The sequence below is a fragment of the Kryptolebias marmoratus genome, linkage group LG12 (genome assembly GCF_001649575.2).
Source record: "Kryptolebias marmoratus isolate JLee-2015 linkage group LG12, ASM164957v2, whole genome shotgun sequence".
Classification (NCBI taxonomy): domain Eukaryota; kingdom Metazoa; phylum Chordata; class Actinopteri; order Cyprinodontiformes; family Rivulidae; genus Kryptolebias; species Kryptolebias marmoratus.
The window spans coordinates 12,517,367-12,542,389 of record NC_051441.1 but is presented as its reverse complement, the minus strand read 5'-3'; the positions used below and the strand labels follow the sequence as shown (position 1 = coordinate 12,542,389).

General features: G+C 39.0%; 3 protein-coding genes across 4 annotated transcripts in view; all 3 read left to right on the top strand.

The window, feature by feature from the left end:
- LOC108239213 (myeloid-associated differentiation marker homolog) overlaps positions 1-3,644 on the top strand; it is a 6,706-nt gene extending 3,062 nt beyond the window's left edge. The window contains exon 2 of the mRNA XM_017421795.3: positions 1,856-3,644. Coding sequence (XP_017277284.1) covers positions 1,856-2,458 — 603 coding nt within the window. The 3' untranslated portion in view covers positions 2,459-3,644. The remainder of the gene's footprint in view (positions 1-1,855) is intronic.
- Positions 3,645-5,104: 1,460 nt separating this feature from the next.
- On the top strand, positions 5,105-6,435 carry LOC108239212 (myeloid-associated differentiation marker-like). The gene has a single exon (XM_017421794.3). The coding sequence runs from the start codon at positions 5,280-5,282 to the stop codon at positions 6,132-6,134; it is 855 nt and encodes a 284-aa protein (XP_017277283.1). The 5' UTR covers positions 5,105-5,279; the 3' UTR covers positions 6,135-6,435.
- Positions 6,436-13,972: 7,537 nt separating this feature from the next.
- Positions 13,973-23,604, top strand: LOC108239178 (somatostatin receptor type 5-like). 2 transcript variants are annotated; one of them, XM_017421747.3, is made up of 5 exons: positions 13,973-14,277; positions 16,502-16,589; positions 17,555-18,265; positions 18,352-18,696; positions 20,600-23,604. In XM_017421747.3, exons 3-5 carry the CDS (start codon positions 17,576-17,578, stop codon positions 20,672-20,674), a joined length of 1,110 nt encoding a protein of 369 aa, XP_017277236.1. In that variant the 5' UTR covers positions 13,973-14,277; positions 16,502-16,589; positions 17,555-17,575; the 3' UTR covers positions 20,675-23,604. The 2 variants fall into 2 exon arrangements, with proteins under 2 accessions (XP_017277236.1, XP_017277235.1); XM_017421746.3 differs by having other exon boundaries at positions 13,974-14,277; positions 16,523-16,589.
- Positions 23,605-25,023: the final 1,419 nt, after the last annotated feature.

Below are 25,023 nucleotides of genomic sequence, written 5' to 3'. Positions count from 1 at the left end.
GCTATGACTTTTCCAGGGGGAGCTACAGCACCCCCTAGCGCCCCCCTGGCGCCGCCAGTGCACCTGACTATAATGATAAAAATATTATCAATGCAATTTGATTGTCTTGATGTACACATCCCACACACGCTTTGCCCTTGCAACTACTTGGTAGTTTTAAAGCAAAGTATTTGTGTACTTCTGCTTAGCTATCTTGTGTAAGTATTTGTTAAGTGCACGCTGTAGACTGCTCAGGCTCCGAACTTCCAACTTCCTCACTTCCCCCCTTTGGTGTTCCTTAATATTTCTTTAACAATTAACAAAAACAAAAACAATTTTTGACATTTTAACATGGGTTCCAAATTTTTCCATGTAAAATCCATTTTCTAGCCTATCTTTTGATGCTAGAAAACGTCTTGTTGCTGCCACATTTATAATTTATATGTATGCATCTTCCCACTGGTTGCCTTACGTTTTATAATCCCACCACTGTGTTCTGTACGCCTGTCTTGGATGGACAGTTTTATCCACCTGCAGAATTAGTCATTGACATCGTTTTATTTACAAAGCCATTTTGGATTTAGTTTCCTCTTATCTCACTTCCTATATTGTTGTTCCCTCTTATCTCACTTCCTATATTGTTGTTCCCTCTTATCTCACTTCCTATATTGTTAAGAAGTCCTCAGAAGGTCTTTCTCTGCACTCTGACGATTTAATTTCATTAACTGTACCAAATGTTCGAACAGATTATGGCAAAAGAAAACCTTCCAGTTTGATGGAATCAGCTGCAGAAAGACTTAAAGTTGAAGTGTTTTGTCTGATATGGTAGTTCTTAGTTTTCTGGGTGTATTATCTCTTGCTTGTTTTCTAGAGTACAAGCACGTGAAATAAATAGCTGCTCTAGGTTTGTTGTTATGGAGATCAAGGGTTGGTAAGCTCAAATCAAAATCAGGTTAAAACTTGAGTTCATGTGGTTTTCACTTTATGGTGTGAATAGTGCATGTATGAATTAGGAGACCCTGATTGCATCCAGGTGATTTGAGATGTGCTGTGTCTGGTTTGCAGTCCTGAGCTAGATCCAACAATCGGGTGGATGCATGTACTCACAGGTGGGTACCCTTCATGCTCCGTTCTTATGGATAGGACAAGTAGTTTGGCCATCTGGGAGGAGCTTAGAGTAGAATCACAGCTCCTGATATGGGCCACCTGGGATAAGGATGCCATCTGGATCCTTTCCGAGGGAGGTGTTTCAGATGTGTCCCACTGGACGGAGACCTCAGGACAAACCCAGAACTTGCTGGAGAGATCTTAGGAACACCTTGGAGTCCCTTTGGATGAGCTGGAGGAAGAAGCTAGGGAGAGGGAGGACTGGGCATCTTTGGTTAAGTTTTTCCCCGAACAACCTGGTCTTGAATAGGTGACAGGAGAAGGATGGATGGATGGATGGATGGATGGATGGATGGATGGATGGATGGATGGATGGATGGATGGATGGATGGATGGATGGATGGATGGATGGATGGATGGATGGATGGATGGATGGATGGATGGATGGATGGATGGATGGATGGATGGATGGATGGATGGATGGATGGAACAAAGTTTTTTATTAACTGCTGTAAACTAAACTAAACATTGTTTCTCTAAAATAAGGCTGTTGAGTTGGCGATGTACAACAAATAATAATTGTTCCACAGGACCCCACTGTAAAATATCTGATCTATTGCAGGAATCAGTGGTTCTTTTAAAAGCCCGATGAATAATCTATAAGCTAGCTTATTTTGAAAGAACTACTCAAATAACTAGATCAAATTAACTGGCAAGGAGCATATACAAGTATATATCATGTATTATTTCAGTCTTTTCTTTCATGCAGGTGTTAGTGGCATCCGTCATCTACTCCGTCTTCTTCACCTGTTCTGTTTGCGGCAGACAGATTGGTGCCAGTGTTACTTCCTATCTGACCTTGATCCTTTATACCATGGAGGTTGGAATGATTCGATCAAAACCTGGTGAGATCAGTGGATTTCTTTCCACGGTTCCAGGCCTGCTCAAAGTTCTGGAGACCTTCGTGGCCTGCGTCATCTTCATCTGTGTGCGCTACTTCAATTACTGGGTGTTTCCGGGGCTCCAGTGGTGTGTTGCTGTCTACTCGATTTGCTTCATTTATTCCTTCCTTATCATTATTTTTACCATCGGCCGGCTGCTGGCTCTCTTCCCCGCACCTTTAAACAAAGTCCTGACTGTCTGCAATGTGCTGGCAGTGCTGATGTACCTCACAGCTGTGGTCATTTGGCCAGTGTACGCCTTCAGAAACAATCCCCGGCCAAATTGTCCAAGTGTTCGTTCCTGCGCGTGGAATTTGTTGGTTGTTATTTCTTTCATGACCAGTTTAAACCTGGCTGCTTACATTGCGGACACAATTTATTCTCTCAAGTTGGTTTTTATCACCGGTGAAACTCAAACACGTCCTGCTTAATGTGTCTGTCATGATTTTTTTTTTACATGTAGAGATGCACCTATTACTCAGCAGGTTTAAGGAATCAACAAATTTTCAGCTTGACCACTGATTGACAAATAAAGCACAGAAAAAACAGATTTTTTTTAATTTTTCACCGCCTGAATGCTCCACAGCTAGGTGCCCAACTTGCGCTAGCAATAGCACAAGACTGAAATTTATCATTTATTTTGAAGCAATAAACTTGCTTATGAAGAAGACATAAATATTTAATCTGCTCCAATTTGTACAAACCCCTCTGTCCAATAAATTGAAGAATTTTTGTGGGGATTTCCAGTAAAAAAAAAAAAAAAATGGAATTGGCCGAGAAAACCACAATCTGTGCATCTCCGCTTTCATCTAATTTTACTTATACTATTTAACTCAAGCAGTTATTAATTTGGAGTATTGATAAATAAGCCACATATTGTATGTTAAAAACTACTGGCTGACTGTATAATTTGAATTATGAATAAAATGCTGTAAAAGTGGGTTTGATGTGCGTGTTTACGTGTTTACAGGTCTATATCTTTGCCTTCTTTTCTCGGAGACAAATTACTCTGGTGTTAAAATGAATGTAGCTCAAACCGATGCTGTGCTAAAGCTAAAATGACACACACACCTACTACGTGATGTTTGCAAAGATGTGGCAACATGCGCATGCATTCAATCATACAGCAGCTGTTCACTCAGTTTGTTTTGCCAATCCCATTTTTTGTATAATGAACACTAAAATAAAAGCATGTGAGGTGATATTAAAGCTATAGTCCCAACTATAAACATGGATACATAATCACAGCTGTAAACTTAGATTTGACTATGCTAATCATGGTTTTACAGCATCAGCTCACCATTTTCCTGGGCTTAACTAAAATATTCTGCTTCTTTTCACTTTATCTGTTAGTTTCCACATCAGGGTCCACTTTATTGTTTTTCCTCAGAGCATTCCTTCAGTTTAAGAGCTATATAGGTAATGTTCTGTGCAAAAGATAAAATGGCCATGAAAGGTAAAACGTGGCATGTATCACCGTGGTATAAGTATATTGCTTGTTAGCTTCCTGCACTCATAAAAATGTTCAGTAAATGTTTTAATGTTCAGTAAAATCATCCATTGTCTATTGTTCCCATAGAATATGTTTACCTAAAAATAAAATGCTTTACAATAATCCCCAATTGTTTTTGTGTGTGTTTTTAATTTGAGCTCTTTTCATTCAGTTAACGACAAGAACTCGCTGCAGTTTTAACACAAACCTGAAGGGGGAGCCAAAGAAAAAGAATCCTCCAACAACCAAGGAAAACACCGCTTTTTTTCAGTCAGAAACAAATGATTGATTACTTTCTTGTTTAAGTCTAAATCTTTTCTCTTTTTTTTTTAAATAAGCTACATTAGCTGTAAACTCATTTTCTGCAGATCCCTGCTGGATGTGTCACATGAAATAACGACAAAATGATGTTAAAGTGAGGTCAATGTTGATGCTTTCACAACACCACTAAACATGGGAAGATTTCCATGTTATTGTGCTAAAAGGTCACGGTTTGTTTCAAAAACCCTTATTTTGATTAAATGTGCCTGTGGTTTAATTTTTGTTGTTGTTTTGTTTTTGTTTTTTGTTTAAATGCCAGAAACTGCTCCACCTGTTGGGACGTTTACTTAACTAAATCTGAACAATAAATTTATTTCACAACATGCTTTGCTTCTTTTAGGCCAGGTTATGCTGACTAGCGCATTCATTTTTATTCCACCTCTTGGCAATTAATATATATTCAGGATAAACATGTCAGAATCATAAGCAGAAGCACTGGAAATGAAAGAAAACCTTTTGCTCTGCATTAACCTAACTGTGCCTGCTGATAATGTGTGGCTGGAAAAGTTTTGTTTTGTTTTGTTTTTTTTCGCCTGTGTGATGTTTATCAGCCTCTTTCTCACACTGAGTACAACCCAGTCCACCGTTTTATAGACATCATTGGCAAAAATCCAAGGCTTTATTTTTCCATGAACACATGAACGCTCGCTGTCACGGCAGGAAAGTCTGTGTGAGACACGCTGTCGCCGCTGCAGCTTCAATTGATCAGCCTGCGTGATCACGAAGTTCCTCCCCTGAGGTTGTGTGGAAACACCACCTCTTCAGTCTGTAAATTTCCACGGTTGTCTCTTTTAATCCTCAGCTTTTTCAAAAACAGCCACATCCAAACGTGTCGGCTTGTATTCGACTTTGCTGTTTGTTGTTTTGTAAGTTCTGCCTAAGAAAGGGGACTCAGAGCTTTCAAACCCAGCAGCAACCTGATAGAAATATTTCAGGGTCATAAGGTGGTTTTTCAACTCATTTTTCCAGTTTTTTTGGGGGGGTGATAAAGGGCACAAGAGTTCAACATCATTAGGATTTCAGAATTTTGTTGAAAGGACTTCTATGCTCTCCTTTTATTCTACCTGAGGCCAATAATTTAAGTCTGTTTGACAGAATAAAACTTATAGAACCGAGAATGTCTCCTCCACCCCTGTCTCTGAACCGCAGCAAGGATCAGAGTCCATGAACGCTGTGAGGTGAGTTTGATAACAACCAGCCAGTATCCAATCAACGCACTGAAAAGGGGTCATAAACAGGACAGATAAGCCCAGGATGCTCTGCTAGAATACACACCACGCCTGAGTTTCTGTTTCACGGAGCACGCCACTTTTGCCTTCATGGATTTCTTCAACGGGATCTGGCTAAAACTTCAAGGTTGTATCGGTCAGAAGGGTACGGCAAACTGACTGAAAGGAAACAACTCTTTTCTTGGTCAAACACACTCATCCCGTCCAATCATGGTGTTTGTGGATGTAAAATCCGTCACCCAGCCTGTGGGGATCATCCGAATCTTGACTCTGATCGTCACTTGTCTGTGTTTTGGCCTGGTGGCGTCGGTGAAACCCGACGGTTCTCCGTACTGGGCGTGGTGCATGTTCACCTGGTGCTTCTGCTGTTTCTTCACGCTTCTCATCCTCGTCCTGGAGTTCACCACGGTCAACGCCAAGTTACCTTTTGACTGGAACGACTTCACGGCTGCCTTTGCGATGCTGGCGAGCCTGCTGTGCCTGTCGGCCTCCATCATCTACCCCGTCTTTTTCACCTGCAGCACCTGCCACCGGCAGGCAGGAGCGTCCGTCGTGTCCTGGCTTTGTTTTGCAGGGTATGTGAGCGAGGTGGTCCTGACATACCTTCGTCCGAGCGGGCAGAACCGAGGTTTCCTCTCCACGGTGCCCGGCATCATGAAGATGCTGGAGAGCTTCTTCGCCTGTCTCATCTTCATCTCCATGGAAACAGGACAGTACTCACACTCCCCGGAGCTGCAGTGGTGCGTCGCCGTGTACTCCTTGTGTTTCATCTTTGCCGTCGTCATAATCCTGCTCTCCCTGGCAAATCAGAACTGGTATTCTCAGCTGTCCTTCGACAAGATCGCAATCGTCTACAATGTTCTGGCAGCGGTCATGTATTTGACCGCCATGGTTATTTGGCCGCTGTATAGTTTCCGCAACAATAAGAGACCGAATAACTGCGGTAAACTCTGTCCCTGGGACAAACAGCTGCTGATCACTTTTATGACAATCTTCAACTTTATTGTTTACACCCTGGACACCATCTACTCGATATTTGTGGTGTTCTTTGTCAACCACCAGTGAGCTCGTATCCTTATTTTTATCTTGCTGAGGGGGGTTTCTGAGCCAGAGTCCTGCTCACAAACCTCAAGACTTTGTTGTTGTTTTCTTCAGAAAGTGTAGACAGAAAGGAAATGCTGAAGTCATCATGGAAATCTTATTAAAATGCAGCTAAAAATAGACAGTCGGTTACACATTATTGAAGTGTTGTATCCTGATTGACTAATTTCTGTGTGGAATTTGGATCCTGAGGGGAATCAAACAATAACAGAGTGCCTGCTAAGTTTATAACAATGTCAAAGTAAAATTATGTGGCAAATGACAATCGTTTCTTTTTGCTTGTTTGTGCTGTTTCTCTCTGACATTTACTGGTTTGAATTTTTACAATAATTTATTTGCAATAAAAGAAAAACATGGAGATGTGAAGATCAGTCCACAGATGGATGCAAAAATGTGGGGAAGTTAGTAAATCTGCCAAGAAAAAGTCTGTTTCTGTAACAAAAACATCCAAAGTTTTTTCTTTTTCTTTTCTTTTTATTTGTTTCCAGTCTTTAAAGGTTAAGTCAAAGATAACTGACGATGTCCTGAAGTTTTATCACAAAGATGAAATAAAGGAAGGAAGGAAACACAAGCCAAGAAAGAAAGAAAAGAAGGAAGGAAGGGTGGAAAGAAAGAAGTAATGAAAGGAGAGATGAACAAAGAAACAAAAAAGGGAGGAATAAATCAGAACAATTGATAGGAAGAATTAGGAAAAAACAAAGGAAAGGATAAATTAACAAAAGAAGAATCAAAGTAACAAAAACAAAGGGAGGAAATAAAAAGGAAAGACAGAAAGACAAAACTAAAAGAAAGAAAGAACAATCCTCCTCAATCTTGTAAAGAAAGAATAGGCTTTTACTTATAGCTTAATGCAAAAATCTGTAAAAAAAAATCTGTAAACGTGTTTTGTTTGTATTTCTAGATTTACGAATGATTTATACATTTAGCTTTAGTCTTTTCAGGAATAAAATCCAGCATTTGTGGCATTGCCTGTCACTAATTATTGGTTTCTTTTGTATTTTCAGATTGACCACAAGTTGACTAATCTTTTTAAGGTTTTCCAAATTTTCCATCATGTTTTCATATAATTTTATTTTATTTTCACCCAGTGAGCCTTTTTTAAAAACGTCCGATGGCTTGGATCATGTCCTGCGTTACCTTTTCGAAATAAATTCCTCCCCTGGTATCTCATCGAGACAATAAAAAGACTCGTAAATGAGTAGAGAACGAGGGCGTGAACAGTTCCAGGTTTACAAATCAGCCAGGGGGAAAATGAAGAAACGGAGAATAACTGAATCAGGAGCAGACCGGATAAGAATTCCAGACATCGGAAGCATGTGTGGGAAAAAGTGAAACACCAAATCCCTCGATGGCAAAGCAGCTGCAGCATCTGGAGACGAGTCTGCTGAAAGGTGCTGCTTCTTTTACATTTGTTTTTTTTTTTTTTCTATTTAGCCTCCTTTTTTTTCCTCTGCTGCTTTTGGAGGGGCAGAGGCTAAACGGTCGCACAGTACGACCTGAATTACGCCTTTTCTTTTTTAGCCAACTGGAAACTGAAAAAGACGTCATCAGAATCTGAAGCGTAATCCTCCAGCTATTGTGCCGGCCCGTACACCAATCTGTGAGAGTGAACTGGGATCCAATAGGGGAGCTGAAGCGTGAAAACCTTGCTGTTCTTCTCATGTCAGTCTGTCAATAAACATGTTTATGTGACCAGACTATAAACGGTAGAAAATTACACCCTGAAGGAGCAGGCCTGATTTAGATTATTGTACTTAACATTATCCATTTAGGTAAAAAAAAAACAAAAAAACTGAAAATTCCCAGTTAGAAGTGTGTGAAAACAGGGCTGCAGCAAAGTAATCGTTTAACGATGATGCTGTCAGTCAGATGTGATGGAAAGCCACGATATATAAAAGAAAACTTGTGAACAAAAAAACAGCTTCCAGGTTAAATACATTTCAGGTGGCTCAGCTTTACTAGCTTTTACGGTAATTCCCACATCTGGCCCTCGGTTTGCCTCTGCTTCTGAATGAGTGAGCGAAGGCTTCTGCTGGAGGAGCCAAACAGCAGAAACAGCTGCTCAGACTCTGATTCGAGGCCGAACTGGAACGTTCTGCAGAACGCCTACATGCATTCCTGCATATAAAAACATGATAAAAGACGTCTTTGTCAGCCTGCATGCTGCAAGCCGAAGCGACTTGTGCCCGAATGCTGCTTCCCTGTAAAGTGAAATTGAAGCCACCAGAGGCAACAGCTCCATCTGGAGTGCAGGAAAAACAAAAAAACAGCCTCAAAAACAGCTCCAGGTGCAAGAGCGACGAAAGTCAAATCTGAACAGCTATTCAGAAGCTCAGACTTCATTTATGGCATGTTTTTAACTTTTCAATATTAAGTTGAAGCATAAAGTAAGAAGCTTCGTGGAAATAAGTAGGTCTGTCAACTATTTCTGTCTCCTGAGACCAAAAAAACAAGTAATACATCAAAAAATATTCTATAATCGGTGAAACGGTGGTCATATTAGGCACAATGGGCACTGCTTCCTGAGCAGCATCCTCCTTCACCTTCATCCCATTTATCTGAAAGTGTCCAAACTCATTTTCAGAGAGTATGAAGGAGAGTCTTTTTAAATACAGCTGCCACCATTTAACTTTTTCCTCAATAGGAAATCGATAACAGAGTGCTTATCTGGAAAGAATGGATTCACGAAGGATTAGATTAGAAAATTTATCTGTAGATACTATTCTTAAATGGTTTTACATTTTAAGAAAAGAGTATAGATTGCCTAAAAGCCAATTTTGGAGACACCTGCAATTAGGTAGTGTCCTATAAAAGACTTGTGGACTGTTTTCATGCTATGGAATCAGCAAATAAATTAGAAACTACTCTAAAGTTACAGAGTGGTAGACGTGCAGGAGCTGAATATTATAAGACATTTTTGGAATGTGGGGGAGATGGAGGAATGTCGGCTCTTAGGCTCATTTGGGGGAAAAGATTTAGGAGTATTATGCAACAACCAGAAATGGGCTGGAATTTGTGGCAACTCTGGGTTAATGTGGAGGGCTTTAGGAGTTGGACTTATACAGTTCAAACTATTGCACCAGTTTTATCCGACGCCAAGTGGACTTCGCTCTTCATATGGTCCTGTCCTAAAACTAAACAGTACAGGAAGATTCATGGTTACGCCTTAAATTTCACAAAAATGCAGTTTCAATTTTGCCCCATGTTGTAGGTAGGAATGTAAAGTGCTGTCTGCTTTTCCACAACCAGTCAGACTTTGGTCAGTGACTGATTGGATGAGAAAAAGAAGATCAAGCGTTGTGCAAAGATGGGATAAAGACTGAATAATTCTGTTTACAACTCCTTCTTAGTCTTTTCTGACACAACATTAGTCTCACAGTGGCCTCTTTGGATGTCACCTCATTTATTTCCTCCTTCAGCCACACAAAGACCTGTTTATTATTATTATTATTATTATTATTATTATTATTATTATTATTATTATTATTATTATTATTATTATTATTATTATTACTATTATTATACATCAGGGGTAGAATATTGATTTAGCAGCATCAAAACCTCATTTGTTGCACTCCCACATGAGTCAGGCTGCATTTGCCTCGATAGAGATCGATCCCTGCCAGCTTGTTGTTGTCTGCTAGACAAAGTCTGAGGCTGACACCCCTCTGATATGATCTCAGCGCCCAAAAGGAGAAGGCTCGATATAGAAAGGCTGCTCGAAGCCACAGTGACTCATCCGAGTGAAAACAGGAGATAGAGAAGGAAAGGGGGGAGAAAAAAATGTCAGTTTTGAGTTGGAAAAAAAAAAACAGAACAATGTTTATTTTTATGTAATTTAGAAATACTCAGCAGCTACCTGAAAGCTATCTGATTTTTTTTATTGTAAAACCTGTTTTCTGTGTTATGCAATATACAGATGCAAAGTGTTGTTATGTTTTCACCCTGTGCAGCAGCAATGGGAACTGATAATTATTCTTGCAAAGTTGGGATTTGCAGTATAATAATTTGTAGTTTCAGTTTAAATGTTCATGAGGTTTCCACAGAAACCTTGTGAACAATAAATATTGTGCATAGCTCTTTGAATCACCTTAATTTGGAGAAATAGTTTAATTCTGACCGGACAGATGAGCTAAAGGCTAGTCCAAGTGGAGCCAAGAGCAAAGTGAATTTCTGCTGTTCTAACACAGCTTTAAAACTTTGTAATCTATTTCATAAGCCTTTACACCTCCATCGATTATGCATCATTTTCATGAAATTATGGTTAGAGCTGGCACTTTCAGTCCTTCCAGCGGTAATGTTATTATATTTCACTTTGCCCTGTAATGTGAAACTATTGTCAGAAGCGTTCCAACTAGCTGCTGCTATTTACACTTACAAATACCCCTAAAATTCTGTGTAAATAATCAATGGTGTGAAAAAGTGACAGTGATGTAAAGGTTTATAGAGTAGCATTCACAGGAGATTGTTTGAGATAGTTTTAAAATGGCAGCAATCCACTCCCACTCAGACTAGCCTTTAGCTCGTTGACTGAGTCAGATATAAACTCTATTTCTCCAAACTGAGGCTGTTCAATCATCTAGCTACGACACGTAAGACAATAGCTGTTCGTACCCTCTCCACGGAACCCTTACATGTTTTTACAGAACAACTTGTTTAAAGCAAACATAAATCTCTTGTGATGGTTTCATCTGTGCATTTGGGGTAAGCGTTTGTTCTTCTCCAGTATGCGTTCATTATAATCCGATTCATGCTGATCTGTGGTGTTTTCCATCCACGATGGCTTGCACTGCCAGACAGTGAGCATGACTTATTATTATGGTTGGGCTCGTTGTGAGAAAATTAGATCATTTTAGCAAATGTAATAAGTATGCAAACACAGCAGCAGAATTGAAATAAGTGGTAGAAGACAGAGGCCATAAAAGGCCCATTTGCAGATGGACAGAAAGGATGAAAGAACAGCTGGAAGGGAAAAATGCCATATTTTACTGTATTAACACCAGCTCATGAATTTGGTAATTATTTCTGTGCATACAGCTAATTATTTTGTAGTTTATCCACTACAAATAAAACATTTTAACACTGGGATGTTGCGTAATAAGAAGATATTGCTCTGATGTTGTGTATGCACACTAAAATATTATAATAATTTATCACTGTTCATTTCAGTGAGACACAACTCAGGTTTCATTACAGGGCCGGTCTAATACAGTTGTGTAAAAAAAAAGCTCCGCTTCTTGCTCAAGTCTAATCAAATTTATTTAAACACATTTAAAACACAAAGGTTGGCCAGAGTTCAGAAGGATGAGAGTAAAACCATACACAGAAATTTTTTTAAAAAGTAAAAATATAAAAATTAAAGAATTAATGGGCAAAACAGCATTCCTGGAAGGACTGCATGTCGCCTGCTGATTTGCACGCCAGGGTTTTAAACAAATATGTCAAGCAGTTAGGTAGAGCTCAGAGTACTTGTTGGGAATGACTCTCAGCTACTGCTACACAACATGCTAGCTCAATGTCTGTAAAACTGACTGAGTTGTAGGTATTCTTGGGTACATGGTGGCCATCTTGATTTTAATTGACTCCAAACGTTAATGAGTTTTAGAAGCACAGCCAATCATTACTTCCTAAAAGTTTCACTAAAATCTGTCCATGGGTTCATGAGATATTTTGCTAACAGTGACACAAAGTCAGCTCTCACAGTTAAAGCCAACATTTCCAACTAAGATCCTGTGCAATTTGTTTGTGCTTAGATTATGTGTTGATAACACCTTTCAGCTGTGACCACACCAACGCTTAGCTCAGTATCTGTGAAACTAACCGGTTTTTAGCCCTTTTTGTTTTTACTGTGGCCCATTAGCTGTGGCAGACATGATTTGAATCAGGCTGACTCCAAGTTAAGTGTCTGTACATGTACACCCAAAGATTACTTTCTGTGAGTTTCATTAAAATTCAGCTTGTGGTTCATGAGATATTTCGCTAACAAACAAACAAGGAAATAAACGCAGGCAAATACATAATCACCAGCCCTTCATGGTGGTAGGTGGTGAAATGGATTAAACAAATTACAGAGCCAAAAAATAAAAAGAATAATATCATAACTCAGTTTGGTTTAAAAGCCAAACACTCTTGGTAGATCCAGGAGGATCAGCTTCCTGACCTCAGTGACCCTTTTAGGAGTGTGCAAAGACAAAAAGCTGGAGGTGAGCAGGTGCTAAAGACTCAAAAACAAAGTCTTTAAATGAATTCTTAAAGGAATGAGGAGTCGGTGCAAATAAAGCCAAAGAAGGCGAAACGTGGCCTCTCCTGTCAGGAGTCACGCCGCAGGGCTTTGGACAAGATGCAGAAACTGGCAAACACCTTAGCAGTCTGCATAAGAAACAAAAGAAAACATTATTTTTTCATAATCAGTGAATGAGAGAGAGAAGCATTTATGGCCTTCAGATGCAGGAAACTGCACTTAAAGTTGGTGCAAACTGCAAGCAGGTTCTGGAGACATCTTCGGGTCCAATTCAGACTGCTTTCATTCGAGTAAAAAAAAAAAAAGGAAAGAAATCGGTGCAGATAAATCAAGTTAACCTGTTGAAACAAGTCTCGTAAAACGGTTGGTTTGAAGCAGCTGCGACAGGCTCCATAAATCGCCAGACGTCCTCAGCTTCCCACTGGTCCTCCCTCCGTGCAGACAATGAGCCATGGTGACATGACGCAGGGACGAGCGGGGCTCCTGCTCGATCTGTGTGTGTGTGTGTGTGTGTGTGTGTGTGTGTGTGTGTGTCTGCATTTGCAGCAGCCTGTTGTTAACGCTGCACTGAGCTGGACGACAGCAACATAAAACTAATGGCTTAAGCTTTCCCAGACAATTACCATCAAATCCCCCCCCCCCTCTCTCTGCCCTCGGCACACAGGCTCAGTTTGCTGCTTGTCCAAGGCAACAGCAAGGTATTGTCATTTCAACTGAACCTGGACACCTAATCTCCTCAGCCTTAGACATTTGAAATGAAGGAATGCATATCTCCCATCATCCTTCATGCCATCAATTTAATACCACTACGCTGAGAAGGTTTTAGTCAAACCTTGTGAATGTCGTTAAACACAATCCCATGAGAGATGAAATATGATGGTGCTCAGAGGTCATGTTAAAAATGACTCTCAGCTACTACCACACCAAATTTGAGCTCATTAGCTGTTGAATTCACTGACTTACACCTAGTCAATGTTTTGGCTAAGTTCGATTAGCTCTGGCAGCCATCTTGAATTGGATTTCATTCAAAAGGCAATCAGTTGTAGATGTGCATTAAGAGCGTCATTAAAGTCTGTCCAGTGGTTCATGATATATTTTGCTAACAAACAGACTGGATTGACTCCAACAGTTACACACCTTGTAGTGATCCAAATATGTGTTTGGGATAATACTCAGCTACTACCACTCCAAATTTTAGCTCAATAGCTGTAAAATTGGCTGAGTTATGACAATTTTTATGTTGTCTCAAATCGTTTAACTGTGGCGGCCATGTTGAATACGTTTAACTACAAAAGGGCTATCAGATGTAGATGTAGGCTATAATGATTACTTTCTGGGAGTTTCATTAAAATCAGGTGATATTTCGTTAACAGACAGACGAACACAGTGTTTTTTTAAGTGGATGACTGGAGTTAAAAATGCAAAGAAAAGTCAAAAATAAACGATTTACTGACTTTTCATTTCCACCACCAGCTGATCTCGGTAGGATGATGACAACCCATGGGTGGGACTTTAACACCCAGAGGTTAGGTGACGTTTCCCGCTCATATAAACCCCCTCAGTGCGTCGCGGCACTACTGTGAGTCCAACAGGTCATCAGCGCAAGAAGACAATCCTTCCGTGCGCGCGGCTCTTCTCACTGATGAAACTAACTGAAAGTTAAAGATTCTTTTTTTATATATACATGTCAGCATGGAAACTTCAGCTCGCTGATATCTGGAAAATGCCACAGGATGAAAAGTTGAGCGCGAGGCGTTGTCTGTTCCAAGGACCGGGAGAGGAGAGCAGCGAAAGGAGGCGATTTCATCACCGCGTGAGCGCTGGAGGCGCGCAGGAGCGCACGGGCTGAATCTTTCTCCACACACGGTAAACAACTAAGAGATAGTAGTTCCAGTCTGAAATAGTCATGCCAAGACTTATAAGGTCGAGGGGATCATAAGGGAAATGGTAAACTTGAAATGATAAATTCGTGGCTGCTTGACGCGTAATGTGCGCAAAATCAAGAGCGCAGGAGGAAAAACTCCAACATCTCTATATTTTTGAGTTCCAATTTAAATACTACAAAATGTTATTATTTTGTATTCTAAAACTAAAATCAAATAAAGTTAAATGTTTTTTTTTTTAATTTGCATGCAACAAACTGTATCTCTTTGTGCTGTGGACAAAAAGTGGTCAAAGTTAATTGGCAAGTTCCGCCACTGCTATTATACTTCATTTTCCACACACATTTTACCAGTGGAGCTCCATAATTACCGTAATTTCTTTATGTTTATATTTCCCAGGAAAGTTGAAAGAAATGACCAAAATGTGGCTTGAGAAAGACCATTTCTGAAGTTGAACGCAGCCATATGAGCAAGTTTGTTGGCTCTTATGGGGCTTTTCAATAATGTACTGTTTGTTGGCCCAAAAAATAAAAATAAAAATGTCGAGCAGTTTGAATGGGACAGGGGCTGCAAGATGTTTGTTTTCTCAACAGCGCGCTGCGGGCTGCGCGTCACTCCCTTGTTTTTGGAGCTCGGTTCACTGAATCTCCACGTCAATGCATTTATTTGTGCAACACGTCTCCACAGCCTCGGGTTGCACCGTCTGACATTTGGCAATTATCCGTCCAGCTATATCTATTAGCAGCTGCACCCGCTTTGGTTTTTTTTTTCTTTAATTTGAGAGGGTAACACGAGGATGGGGGCTGAGGGGCCCTCCCACACTGAGCGGGAGGCAGGTGACACCCGGGACAGAGACTCACGCCATCATCTGACACTAATATGATTATTATCACTTTGTCACGCAGAGAGCAGGATTTATAGCTTTCGCTACCATAAAAAACAGCACGGGGTAATCACATTTCTGCTTTTTGGGCCATTAATGTTAAGCAAAAAAATAAATTAAATTAATCCTGTTGAGTTAAAGTACCAAACTTAAAGTGATCATTCCGATCTTTTGAAATGAGGTTCTGTGGAAATGTTAGGAACAACTAGCATCCTACCTGTTGCAGATAGCTGTAGTAGATTTTTTTTTTTTTTCGGAACAACCTCAGTTTGGAGAAACAGAGTTGAATTCTGAGTTGATGCACAGAGGCGCATCTTTTTTTTTTTTTTTTTTTTCAAAGGGCCATTTTGACTGAGTTCATGGATATGAAAGGTCACAAACTGAACTAAAACATAAACACAGAATGATACTTTTATTTATCATATACAACATCATATCATCTGCAACTAAACAAAGAAATGATTGTTTTCTCTTGCATGACAGCATAAGGCAAACATTTGATGAATACTTGTTGATTATTAAATGATTTCTCTGAATGTTCTTTTAGATGTGTCAAATGTCACTTTTAGGGCTTATTTATTTCTATTTTTTGGTGAGTTTAGCATAGTTGCATATCAAACATAGTGTGCATAATCTAAAATCTGTGATCTTTAATATAAACATCAATGTTTAGTTAAAAATATCAGTATTTACCTTTTTTGTATACATCGTCTTTCGTTTACATTAGTCAGCACGACCGTAAAAACCTGTCTGTAAGCATATTTTAGTCAAATTTAGACAGAACGAAAACCATTTTCTTTCAATAAAGTGGTAAGAAGGTAACATAGACTTTGTTTTAAGCTTCCTCTATTACTTAAATCTTGATTTTTTTAAATTTATTTCAAGTTGTTTTACTTTTGTGTGAGGATGTCGAGGGATGGATTGTGATGGCTCAATGGCCACTTGTGGCCCTCGGACCTTATTTGGCTCACATGTGAGCTAACGGCTAGGTTGAGCGGGTCCAAAAAACAAAGTGGATCGTTACAGTTTTAAACAATCTCAAAAGCTTTAAAGTGGTTCATATAAACAATATTTGATAAACCTTTATATCACTCTCAAATGTCTCATGACACAGTTATTCTGGCAGAAGTATTGTGATTTTCCTGCAGGAAGTGCCCCAGGCTGCACTGGAAGTGCTACAGCTTGCTGCCGATGCTAATATATATCTGTGAATAATCACAGAATTCTGTGTAAATAATTGTAAATTGCAAAAGTGACAGCAATGTAAAAGTTTATGAAACAGCGTTCACATGAATCACTATGAAGTTTTTTTTCACCTCACAAGGACTCCTCTTCCTCTCTTCAGTTACGAGGGCTTTGGGAGGGTCCAGACGACAGCATCTGGCTGTGACTCAAAGAACTATCTACAACAGGTAAGATATTATTTGTTCATGACCTTTCTACCACTCCAGATGATCTGAACTCTCCTTTAAGTTACATTTCAGAACATTTAACGGTTAAATGTTTCACAGATTTAGGTTGCAACATACTTTTAATAAAATATAAAGCTAAAGAAATTTGTATTTTTAAAAACTAATGTTGGTTTGGCTTTAATCTACGTGAGATGTGACTGACTTTTCGTGCTTTAGATTTCAAATTATGTTCAAAAACATATTTTGTGCAGCAATGTTCAGATATAGTTTGAATGTTTTGATGACAGGCTTTAACACATTTCTTCTAACCCTAAGTTCTGTAACTGCATGGATGCAAAGTAATCACAGACTGTAAGCTAAGTTCCCCTCCTGGTGTGTTTAACTGGACAGTGATGGAGATATATCCAGGAAGGGTCATTTTTCAGCAGCAGATAGTCTCTTATCACCCATTCTGACCACAAGATGTTGATATAACAGCACAACCCTGTATCTTCAAAGCTCGCCTTTGATTTTAAATCCCTTTACAAACCAAAGCGCTTTAAAACCGATGACTTTTGTTCATTTTAGATGACCCTTTGCCCCTTCTCGACAGTGCAAACAAAATTATCACTGCAGATATGGAACCACTTCCCAGTCCACTGGCAGTGTCAATAAACCTGTTAAACTCATGTCATTCTCCTGTAAAATGCAATTTCTCATTATAAGAAATACCATGTAGGCCACAAGCCCAGACAACTTCACTGGAAAGTTTTCCTCTCACCTCGTAAATATGGGTCAGAGAGCACCGGTGTTGTTGGGCGTGTGTGTGTGTGTGTGTGGGGGGGGGGGCAGAAGTTTGACATTATTCTCTGAACTAGGAGTTCACAGAACACTCAAACAGTCAGGACATTATGAAGTGTTGTTTCCTTTCTTGGTACTGACTGTAGTCGAGCATCATTTATAATATTTGTGTTTTCTCTCATAAGCGTATTTCTTCTGCAAGCCCAATGGATCCCAGCATTCTCTCCTTCTACATGGACAACAGGACATTGGGGAATGAGAATAACAGCACATTTATCCCTCTGCACAACACAAACAACAGTGGCCATGACCCGGACCTGATGCCTCTCAGTAGAGCTACTGCGGTCATCTATGCTATCGTCTTCATTGTGGGTTTCCTGGGTAACACACTAGCCATCTATATAGTGGCCCGCTACTCGAAGATGAAGACTGTAACCAACATGTATATCCTCAATTTAGCTGTGGCAGATGAACTCTACATCCTGGGAATCCCCTTTATTGGAACCAATACTGTCTTTTCTTATTGGCCATATGGGGAGTTTCTCTGCAAAGTGTGCATGACCGTGGACAGCATGAGCCAGTTTGCCTCCACCTTTTGCCTGACGCTGATGAGCATCGACCGCTTCCTGGCCGTGGTTTATCCCATTCGCAGTTCCAAGTGGAGGAAGCCACGGGTGGCCAAGATTTTCAGTAGCTTGGTGTGGGTCGTGGCCTTTCTGATGGTGTTGCCGATCACCATCTTCTCACATGTACAGAAGGAGTTCAACACCTGCAACATCAGCTGGCCTGATCCAATAAATACGTGGTCCACCGTCTTCATCCTTTACACATCGATCCTTGGTTTCTTTGGGCCCCTGGTCGTTATTTGCCTTTGCTACCTGATCATTGTCATCAAGGTAACTCTGAATATTCCTTAACTTTAATTGGGGTTTAAATCTTTTAACAGGCTTTCTAAAATTTGATTAAACCTTTTTACTTGCAGGTGAAGTCAGCTGGTGTGCGCGCAGGCCTGACTAGGCCCCGAAGATCAGAGCGCAAAGTGACACGCATGGTGGTGATCATCGTGCTGGTGTTTATACTCTGCTGGCTGCCCTTTTTTACTGTTAACATCGCTAACGTGATCTCCACCATCCCCGAGACCGAATCCACCGTTATAATCTACTCTTCGCTGGTCATCCTCACCTACATCAACTCCTGTGCCAACCCAGTCCTCTATGCTTTCCTCTCTGACAACTTCCATCAAAGCATGAAGAAAGTGCTGTGCTTCAAACAGAAAAATACTGCAACAGCTACAAGTCCAAAGGTCGAGAGACACAATGTTGCTAAGGTAAACTATGACGAGAAAGGGCATGCGTTGCCTTGTGTGATTCATGTACATGGGTTCTTAAGTGCAAAAAGTAAGAATGTTGCAAAATGTCAGCAACAATGGATTGCAGTTATCTGTAAAGGGTTTAAACCTCAAAGTATCTTTGACCAGACAAGCTAACAGCTAATTCAAATGGGGCCAAAAATAAAGTGGGTTGCTGTCGTCTTTAAGCAACTCCAGTCTCAAAAAGTTCATAGTAATTCATGAGTCATTTTATAACTTTTACATACCTTTCAAATGTGCTGTTATTCCAGCAAAAACTGTATATTTTTGCCTTAAATGTCCCACTAAGGACTAAAAGTGCCTTATCTAGCTGCTGGTATTTGTGCTTTCAAAGAATTTTATGGAAACAACTGTGTAATGTGAAACTGATAGAGATGTAAAGGTTTATAAAATGATGTTTGCATGAACTGCCATTATTTTTATTTGTTTTATTTATTTGAGTCAGCAGCAGTCAACTTTGGCCTTGGCCCTTTTTAGACTAGGCATTAGCTCAGTTCATCCCCTTTCCACAGAACTCCACTTAACAAGGTCTGAACAACTCAAAAACTTAAAAACTAAAAGCATCATATACATAATAAATTTGATATTAACAACATATTTAAAACAAAACTAGTGATATATGCAAAGACTGATTATTATCATTTCATGACTAATTAGTAAAATTGTGTGTTTAGCTTCTTTTTTTTAAAAAAGCATCCCAGAAAGGCAGAATATTTCAGTAAATAGGGATGGGTTCACCACACATATTGACAAATAGATCAGCAATTATGAACAATAAGATAAAAAGTAAACTAAGAATTTGTACATTTTATCATGAATAAAGATTCAGATCATCTGTAGAAATCTCATTTTGTGTAAGACAAGCTTTAAAACCCGTCCCTAATAATGTTCAGACCCTAAGGTTGAATGAAATTTCCTTATACAGTGTGGGAAAACTGCTTTTTCTAAATCATTGAACAACCACAGTTTCCTTCACAAATGCAAATAAAAAGTCTACCATTCATAGAATAAAATATGTTAATGAGATCCAGAAAACCCTTCAGTAGTCTCTTGCTCAGAGGCCATTTCAGACGGACTGAAGCCAAGAGGAAAAAAAGCCTCCCTGTCAACATAGGAATCTAATTTTAAATATTTAAAGATCTGGAAATAGGATCATTGTGTGCTCTAAGCTAAAGAGGAGAACCATCTGGCTTGTTGTCAGCACAAAGTTCAAAAGTCAATAACCATCATTAGTATGGTGATCCATTAGTGCACGCTCCATGGGAAACCTTAATGCTAAATAATATTCTGGTTTGAAGCAGTCCAGTGAATTTTTCTTTAAAGGTGGCTTATGTTTTAGCAGACTTTGCTGAACGCCATCTTTTATATGTTAAGACAGAATGGATCATTAGCAGAAGTGCAACATTTCTCCCTTTATCATGGAGGAAGAGCTGCCTGATAGACCTCAGACTGTTGAGCTGCTGAAATCCCACATCGAGCACGATCAGAAACACTTTGCTGTAAAACCTGAATCCTGTTTCCTCAAATGTTTTGATTCTTGAACATTTTTGCTGACAGATAAAGTGATGGAACTCAGTGCTGCCACTGTTGTGCCACTGCTAATGCTTTAAATAGTTTATTTGGCATTTAGACCTAGTAGTCCAAAATGCAGACCTTAAAGATGCAAAGATGCAACAAATTCAGAGCTCAAATGTAGAATAACAGTAACAATAACACATTGTAGGAACTTGTAGAAATAGAAACAGAGAGATGTAAATTACATCTTATCTTGCTTTATACATTACATCCCCAGCTCAGGTTTGTGTTTCTCTGTTTGTTGCATTTCTAATCTCTTATTTGTGTCTGCTGTTTGTTTCCACAGTCTGTCCAGATGGGGGTCAACAAGTACCTTGACAGTGAGCCTTTCATCCCAAACCCTGTGATCAACAGCCATTGATTGCTGGGTTTCCATGCTGACCCAACATGAACTTGAGTTCTCCCACTTGGAACTTTATTTTTTGTTCAGCCACGTCTCCTGTGGGCATCTCTGGAGGAGACCTGAGGAGCCACGTTCCTTTTGAGGAGAAGCTTCTTCGAGCATTCATTGGCTACTGGGGGTCTTTTTTATGTTTTAGTACTTGTGATGAGATGGGGAACGTGTTTGTTTATGTCTTTGTGTCTTTTTAAGCGTCTTTAGTTGCATTGGACTTCAACATTTCTTCACTGATGCTGTCCTGTTTCAGAGAAGACTCTTTGCTTTCTGGGTTTTGTTTTGCTGTTGATAAAGTTTGGTTTAAAAAATGGGTAAGGTCTACAATATTAGGTGCTAAAATACATTTGTAAAAAACATGTCAAGATCACAACCAAAATGAGGAAATTTTGATTTTTTTTTCTTTTTTTTGAAGCAGGATTCTGTTGAACGTGTTTGGATATCTGATATCTTTCTAAACAGCTCTTTAAATATTCTCAGTTTGGAGAAAAATGCTTTAATTCTGATCAGCTTCATAAACTAAAAACTAATCCAAACAACCCCAACCTAAAAAAATTCATAGCTTTTCACGTAAACACTATTTAATAAACCTTTACATCACCACTGAACTGCCTGTTATTCCAGCAGAAATATTATGATATTCCTGCAGGAAGTGACCCCCATGCTGCAATGGAAGCGCTACAGCTAACTGCTGCAGTTGCATTTGGAGATAACTACAGAATTCAATGCAAATAACTATATATTTAAAAACTTTCTGCAGTGTAAAGATTTATAAAAAAGCACACTCATAAACCATTATGAGAGTTTTAAGATTGGAGCTATTTTAAGATGACATCAATCTGCTTTGCTCCGACTAGCCACCAGTTTGTCAAGCCAGGGAAATTTCATCTCTGCTGTTTTGAACTGAAGTCAATCAAAGAGCTATCTATCATAATAAATGTTCATACAGAGGACCTCACATCATAAGATCTGAACTATTCCTTTAATCAGACCAGTTTGGGTTATTTCCTGATCAGAATTAGCTGATTATGGCTTTAATGCCCAACTGTGACTGCAGTACTCATCTTCTCAGAGGGAGAAGACTAGTTTCCAAAAGGTTTAACTACTTTTAAGGCTAAACAAACAAGATGCATTAGAAGTATTTAGTTTTTTTTTTATCATATTTTTTATTCTTTGGCTTTGGCCCCACTCCAATGAGCCATATGAAAAAATGTCCGCTGATAGATAAAACTAATAATACAGCTCATCTCGCAATGTTCTGCCGATAAAACCTGCACTCTGGCTTTCACGTGAATGTTACTTTAAGATATTGTTGAAGACCAATCCGACCCATGCGTAGCCGTTCTCTTGCCAGCAAAACATCAATAACGAATGCCAAATTCCAATCTGATGAGATCTGTGAGAAGCAAACCCAATCCACAGAGACCCAACCTTTTCATTCCACAATGCCTCCGGCTGTATTTTATCAAACCCTAGCAGAGTGTTTTAGGGGAACGAAAAGGGAAACCTAAAAAAAAAGAAGGTCCTAATCCTGCAGCTGATTGATGTAAACTCATCTATGACTACATAGAGCTCATGTCTTGTTTTGTCTAGACTTCTAATTTGGATATTTGCAGTATTCGGTTTGTAGAGCAACAGAAAGAGATGTATGTGTTAGATAATTACTGTTAGCGCCCTCCTTAAATTGGGGGAGCTTGTTGGTATTTGACAGACCTTTCTGTAATGTGAAAAATGTCTTGAAATAGCACAGCCCAATGTTGTTCTTTCTTCATCTTTTCCTCGAATTTATGCAGCTGGAGTGGATTAACGTTTTGCAACATACAGCAAAAACATACTTTTTTATTTTTTATTTCTAACTCAAACTGCCATGAAATAACAGGAAGATGTCTTCTTTCTTTTTTTTTTTTTGCCAAATCTTCACAGTTAAACTTGAGCCCAAAGTGTTAGGAACGTCTGAAAGAAGTTTTTTTTTTTCAAAAAGAAAAAGAAAAAGTGAACTGGACCTTTAAAATTACAGGAAACATTGGATTAATGTGAATTCTTTGAAACAACAGGCCAATCTGAATCACACTCCTCTTTGTTTTTACCATAAATGCGAACATAATTCACGTGTCTGTGTTCATTTAGTTTATGTTTGTTGACTCTGTGCTTTTGGTTTTTAGTGCCGTGGCAAGTTTATGTTTCAGAGAAAAGCACTTTATCATTTCTAGTCCAAACAAAACTGATGATAGCTTTGTGCTTGAACATAATTTTCCCTCAGAATGTAAAAATGTATGTACTGTTTCGTTTTTTCTATTAAAATGTATCACGTAGTTATAACATGTTTGGATTGTAGGACAAAATCACACCAGTAAATAAATAAATTAAATATTTGTGGTAAACTCAGAATTAAAGTGGGCACTTCAAAGATGCCCTGATGTTTTATTTAATGTCGAATGGGGCGTGGTTTTGGTTTTTTGTCCATATCTAAATAGGTAAATACTGTATGTAGACACAGATTTTTCCTAAGATAATGTAACATGTACTTTGAATAACATTGTATTGTAACTTTGCCCATGTATTTGAATTATGAACCAGTTATTGTGGCAAATTTACTGAACAACAAGTACAGTTTTATTGCAGCAATGGAAAAGAATTTATTTGGCAAAGTAGTAAATATTATTTTTTGATGAACAAAACTGACATATCCTATCTTTTTGTACACCATGTTATTGAAACATTACTATTAAAAAGTAGCTGTTAGAACTTTAAAACTAGTATAGTTGGAATAAAAACAAAACATATTTCAAAAGTGTCTAGACATGGAGGTTGTAAGTCATCACTTTTTACTGAATATATGAATAATAATCTGAAATAAACTATTGATTGTTGTAAAAATGTCATTAAAAGAACATACAGAAGAATCTATGTTTAATTTCTGTGACACGTTAGGAAAACAATTACAGTATTTCTTTAAAGCAACGAGTGACGATGAGATTTTTGTAGCCGTAATTAAAACCAAGCTTACCAAAAAAGAGAAAGATTTAGCTTTCACTGCATGGCAAAGTTTTAAACAAACATCTCACACAGTCTGGTACGTGTTGGGGATGACTCTTAGCTACTACCACACCATTCTTTTCTATTAGAAAAAATATCCCTAAATAGCAGCCCAGTCTCTCAGCAAAATGTATTCATCTTCAAAGGAAAAATATTATTTTCCTATAAATAAATAAAATACAAACACCAAATATTTTTTGTTTGTTTTGCCCATCCGGTGCATGTCTGTAGCCGTAAACTACCTCCGTGCTTTTATTACTAATTAGGAGAGAATGAGAACGGTGGTTGCTGAGGTCAAATATAAACCGATCCCTGAGGCGACTGTGGTTGGTGTCAGCCGATCGTGATCCAGTTTAACCCTAAATGTGTTTTATACTTAATACTTTAGCTTCAGACAAGTAAGTTTCAAGCTGAGAAACACAGCTGATACAAGATCAGATCAGATGTCAGATGATAAAAAGACTGTTTCAGTTTATACACCCTACATTTTTTAGCTGTCTTCAGTTTAAGTTAGACCAATGAGGCACTGTTCTTGTTGTAAAATGCACTGAAGCACAGCAAACACATGAAACAGAATAAATATCAGCTCTGTCTTCAGCAGCATCAGTCAGATCCTCCTATGAAACACTTTTCATCTGCTCTTTTATTTCCAGTCGCTCCGCTCCTCCATCGTTTCTCCTCGTTTGGCTGTAATTTACCACCCCGTCCTGTTCAGCCCTTATTCCGAGCTTTGTTTACTGACAACCTGTTTTCGTGCTGGTTTGTGGGGGTAAAAACACACCGTGCGTACAGCAGCTCCCGGTTACCTCGGCGTGTTTGTGGTCACGCTGCCTTAGTTCCTCCAACTTCAATGTCACATCGAAGAAAAAAGAAAGCAGTATCTTAAACAAACAAGTTAAACCGGAGCTGGTTTTGGACTGTTGGCTGATTCTGAGAAAGCGATAGCAGGAGGATAAAGTTACCTGGGTGAAAGAAAATACATAGAAAGTTTGTTACTGAATGATCACACATTCAGTAGGCTCATGTTGCAGAGTTCCCCTTTTGACTTCCACTGTAGTCAAATCTTATCTAAAAACCAAAGAGGTGTTTCTAAACCCTGAGAGGGAGTTATATTTTCTTATACAAAAACAATAAAGTATTTGCCTTTGTGCATTTTCAGAACTAACATGTTTGTTACTTTGCTTTTAAAAGCTCTAAAACTGTGGAGTTTGGAGACAAAACATGGCATAAACAATTTATCCTTCCACCCAAAGCAGTACGGGTGATAACCTGGTTTGCTT

Bases quoted from the DNA above. Each gene is read 5' to 3' on its own strand.
- LOC108239212 (XM_017421794.3), top strand. From the start codon at position 5,280: ATGGTGTTTGTGGATGTAAAATCCGTCACCCAGCCTGTGGGGATCATC.
- LOC108239178 (XM_017421747.3), top strand. From the start codon at position 17,576: ATGGATCCCAGCATTCTCTCCTTCTACATGGACAACAGGACATTGGGG. The intron at 18,266-18,351 runs GTAACTCTGAAT...TTTTACTTGCAG, and splicing joins ACCTGATCATTGTCATCAAG to GTGAAGTCAGCTGGTGTGCG. The intron at 18,697-20,599 runs GTAAACTATGAC...TTGTTTCCACAG, and splicing joins AGAGACACAATGTTGCTAAG to TCTGTCCAGATGGGGGTCAA.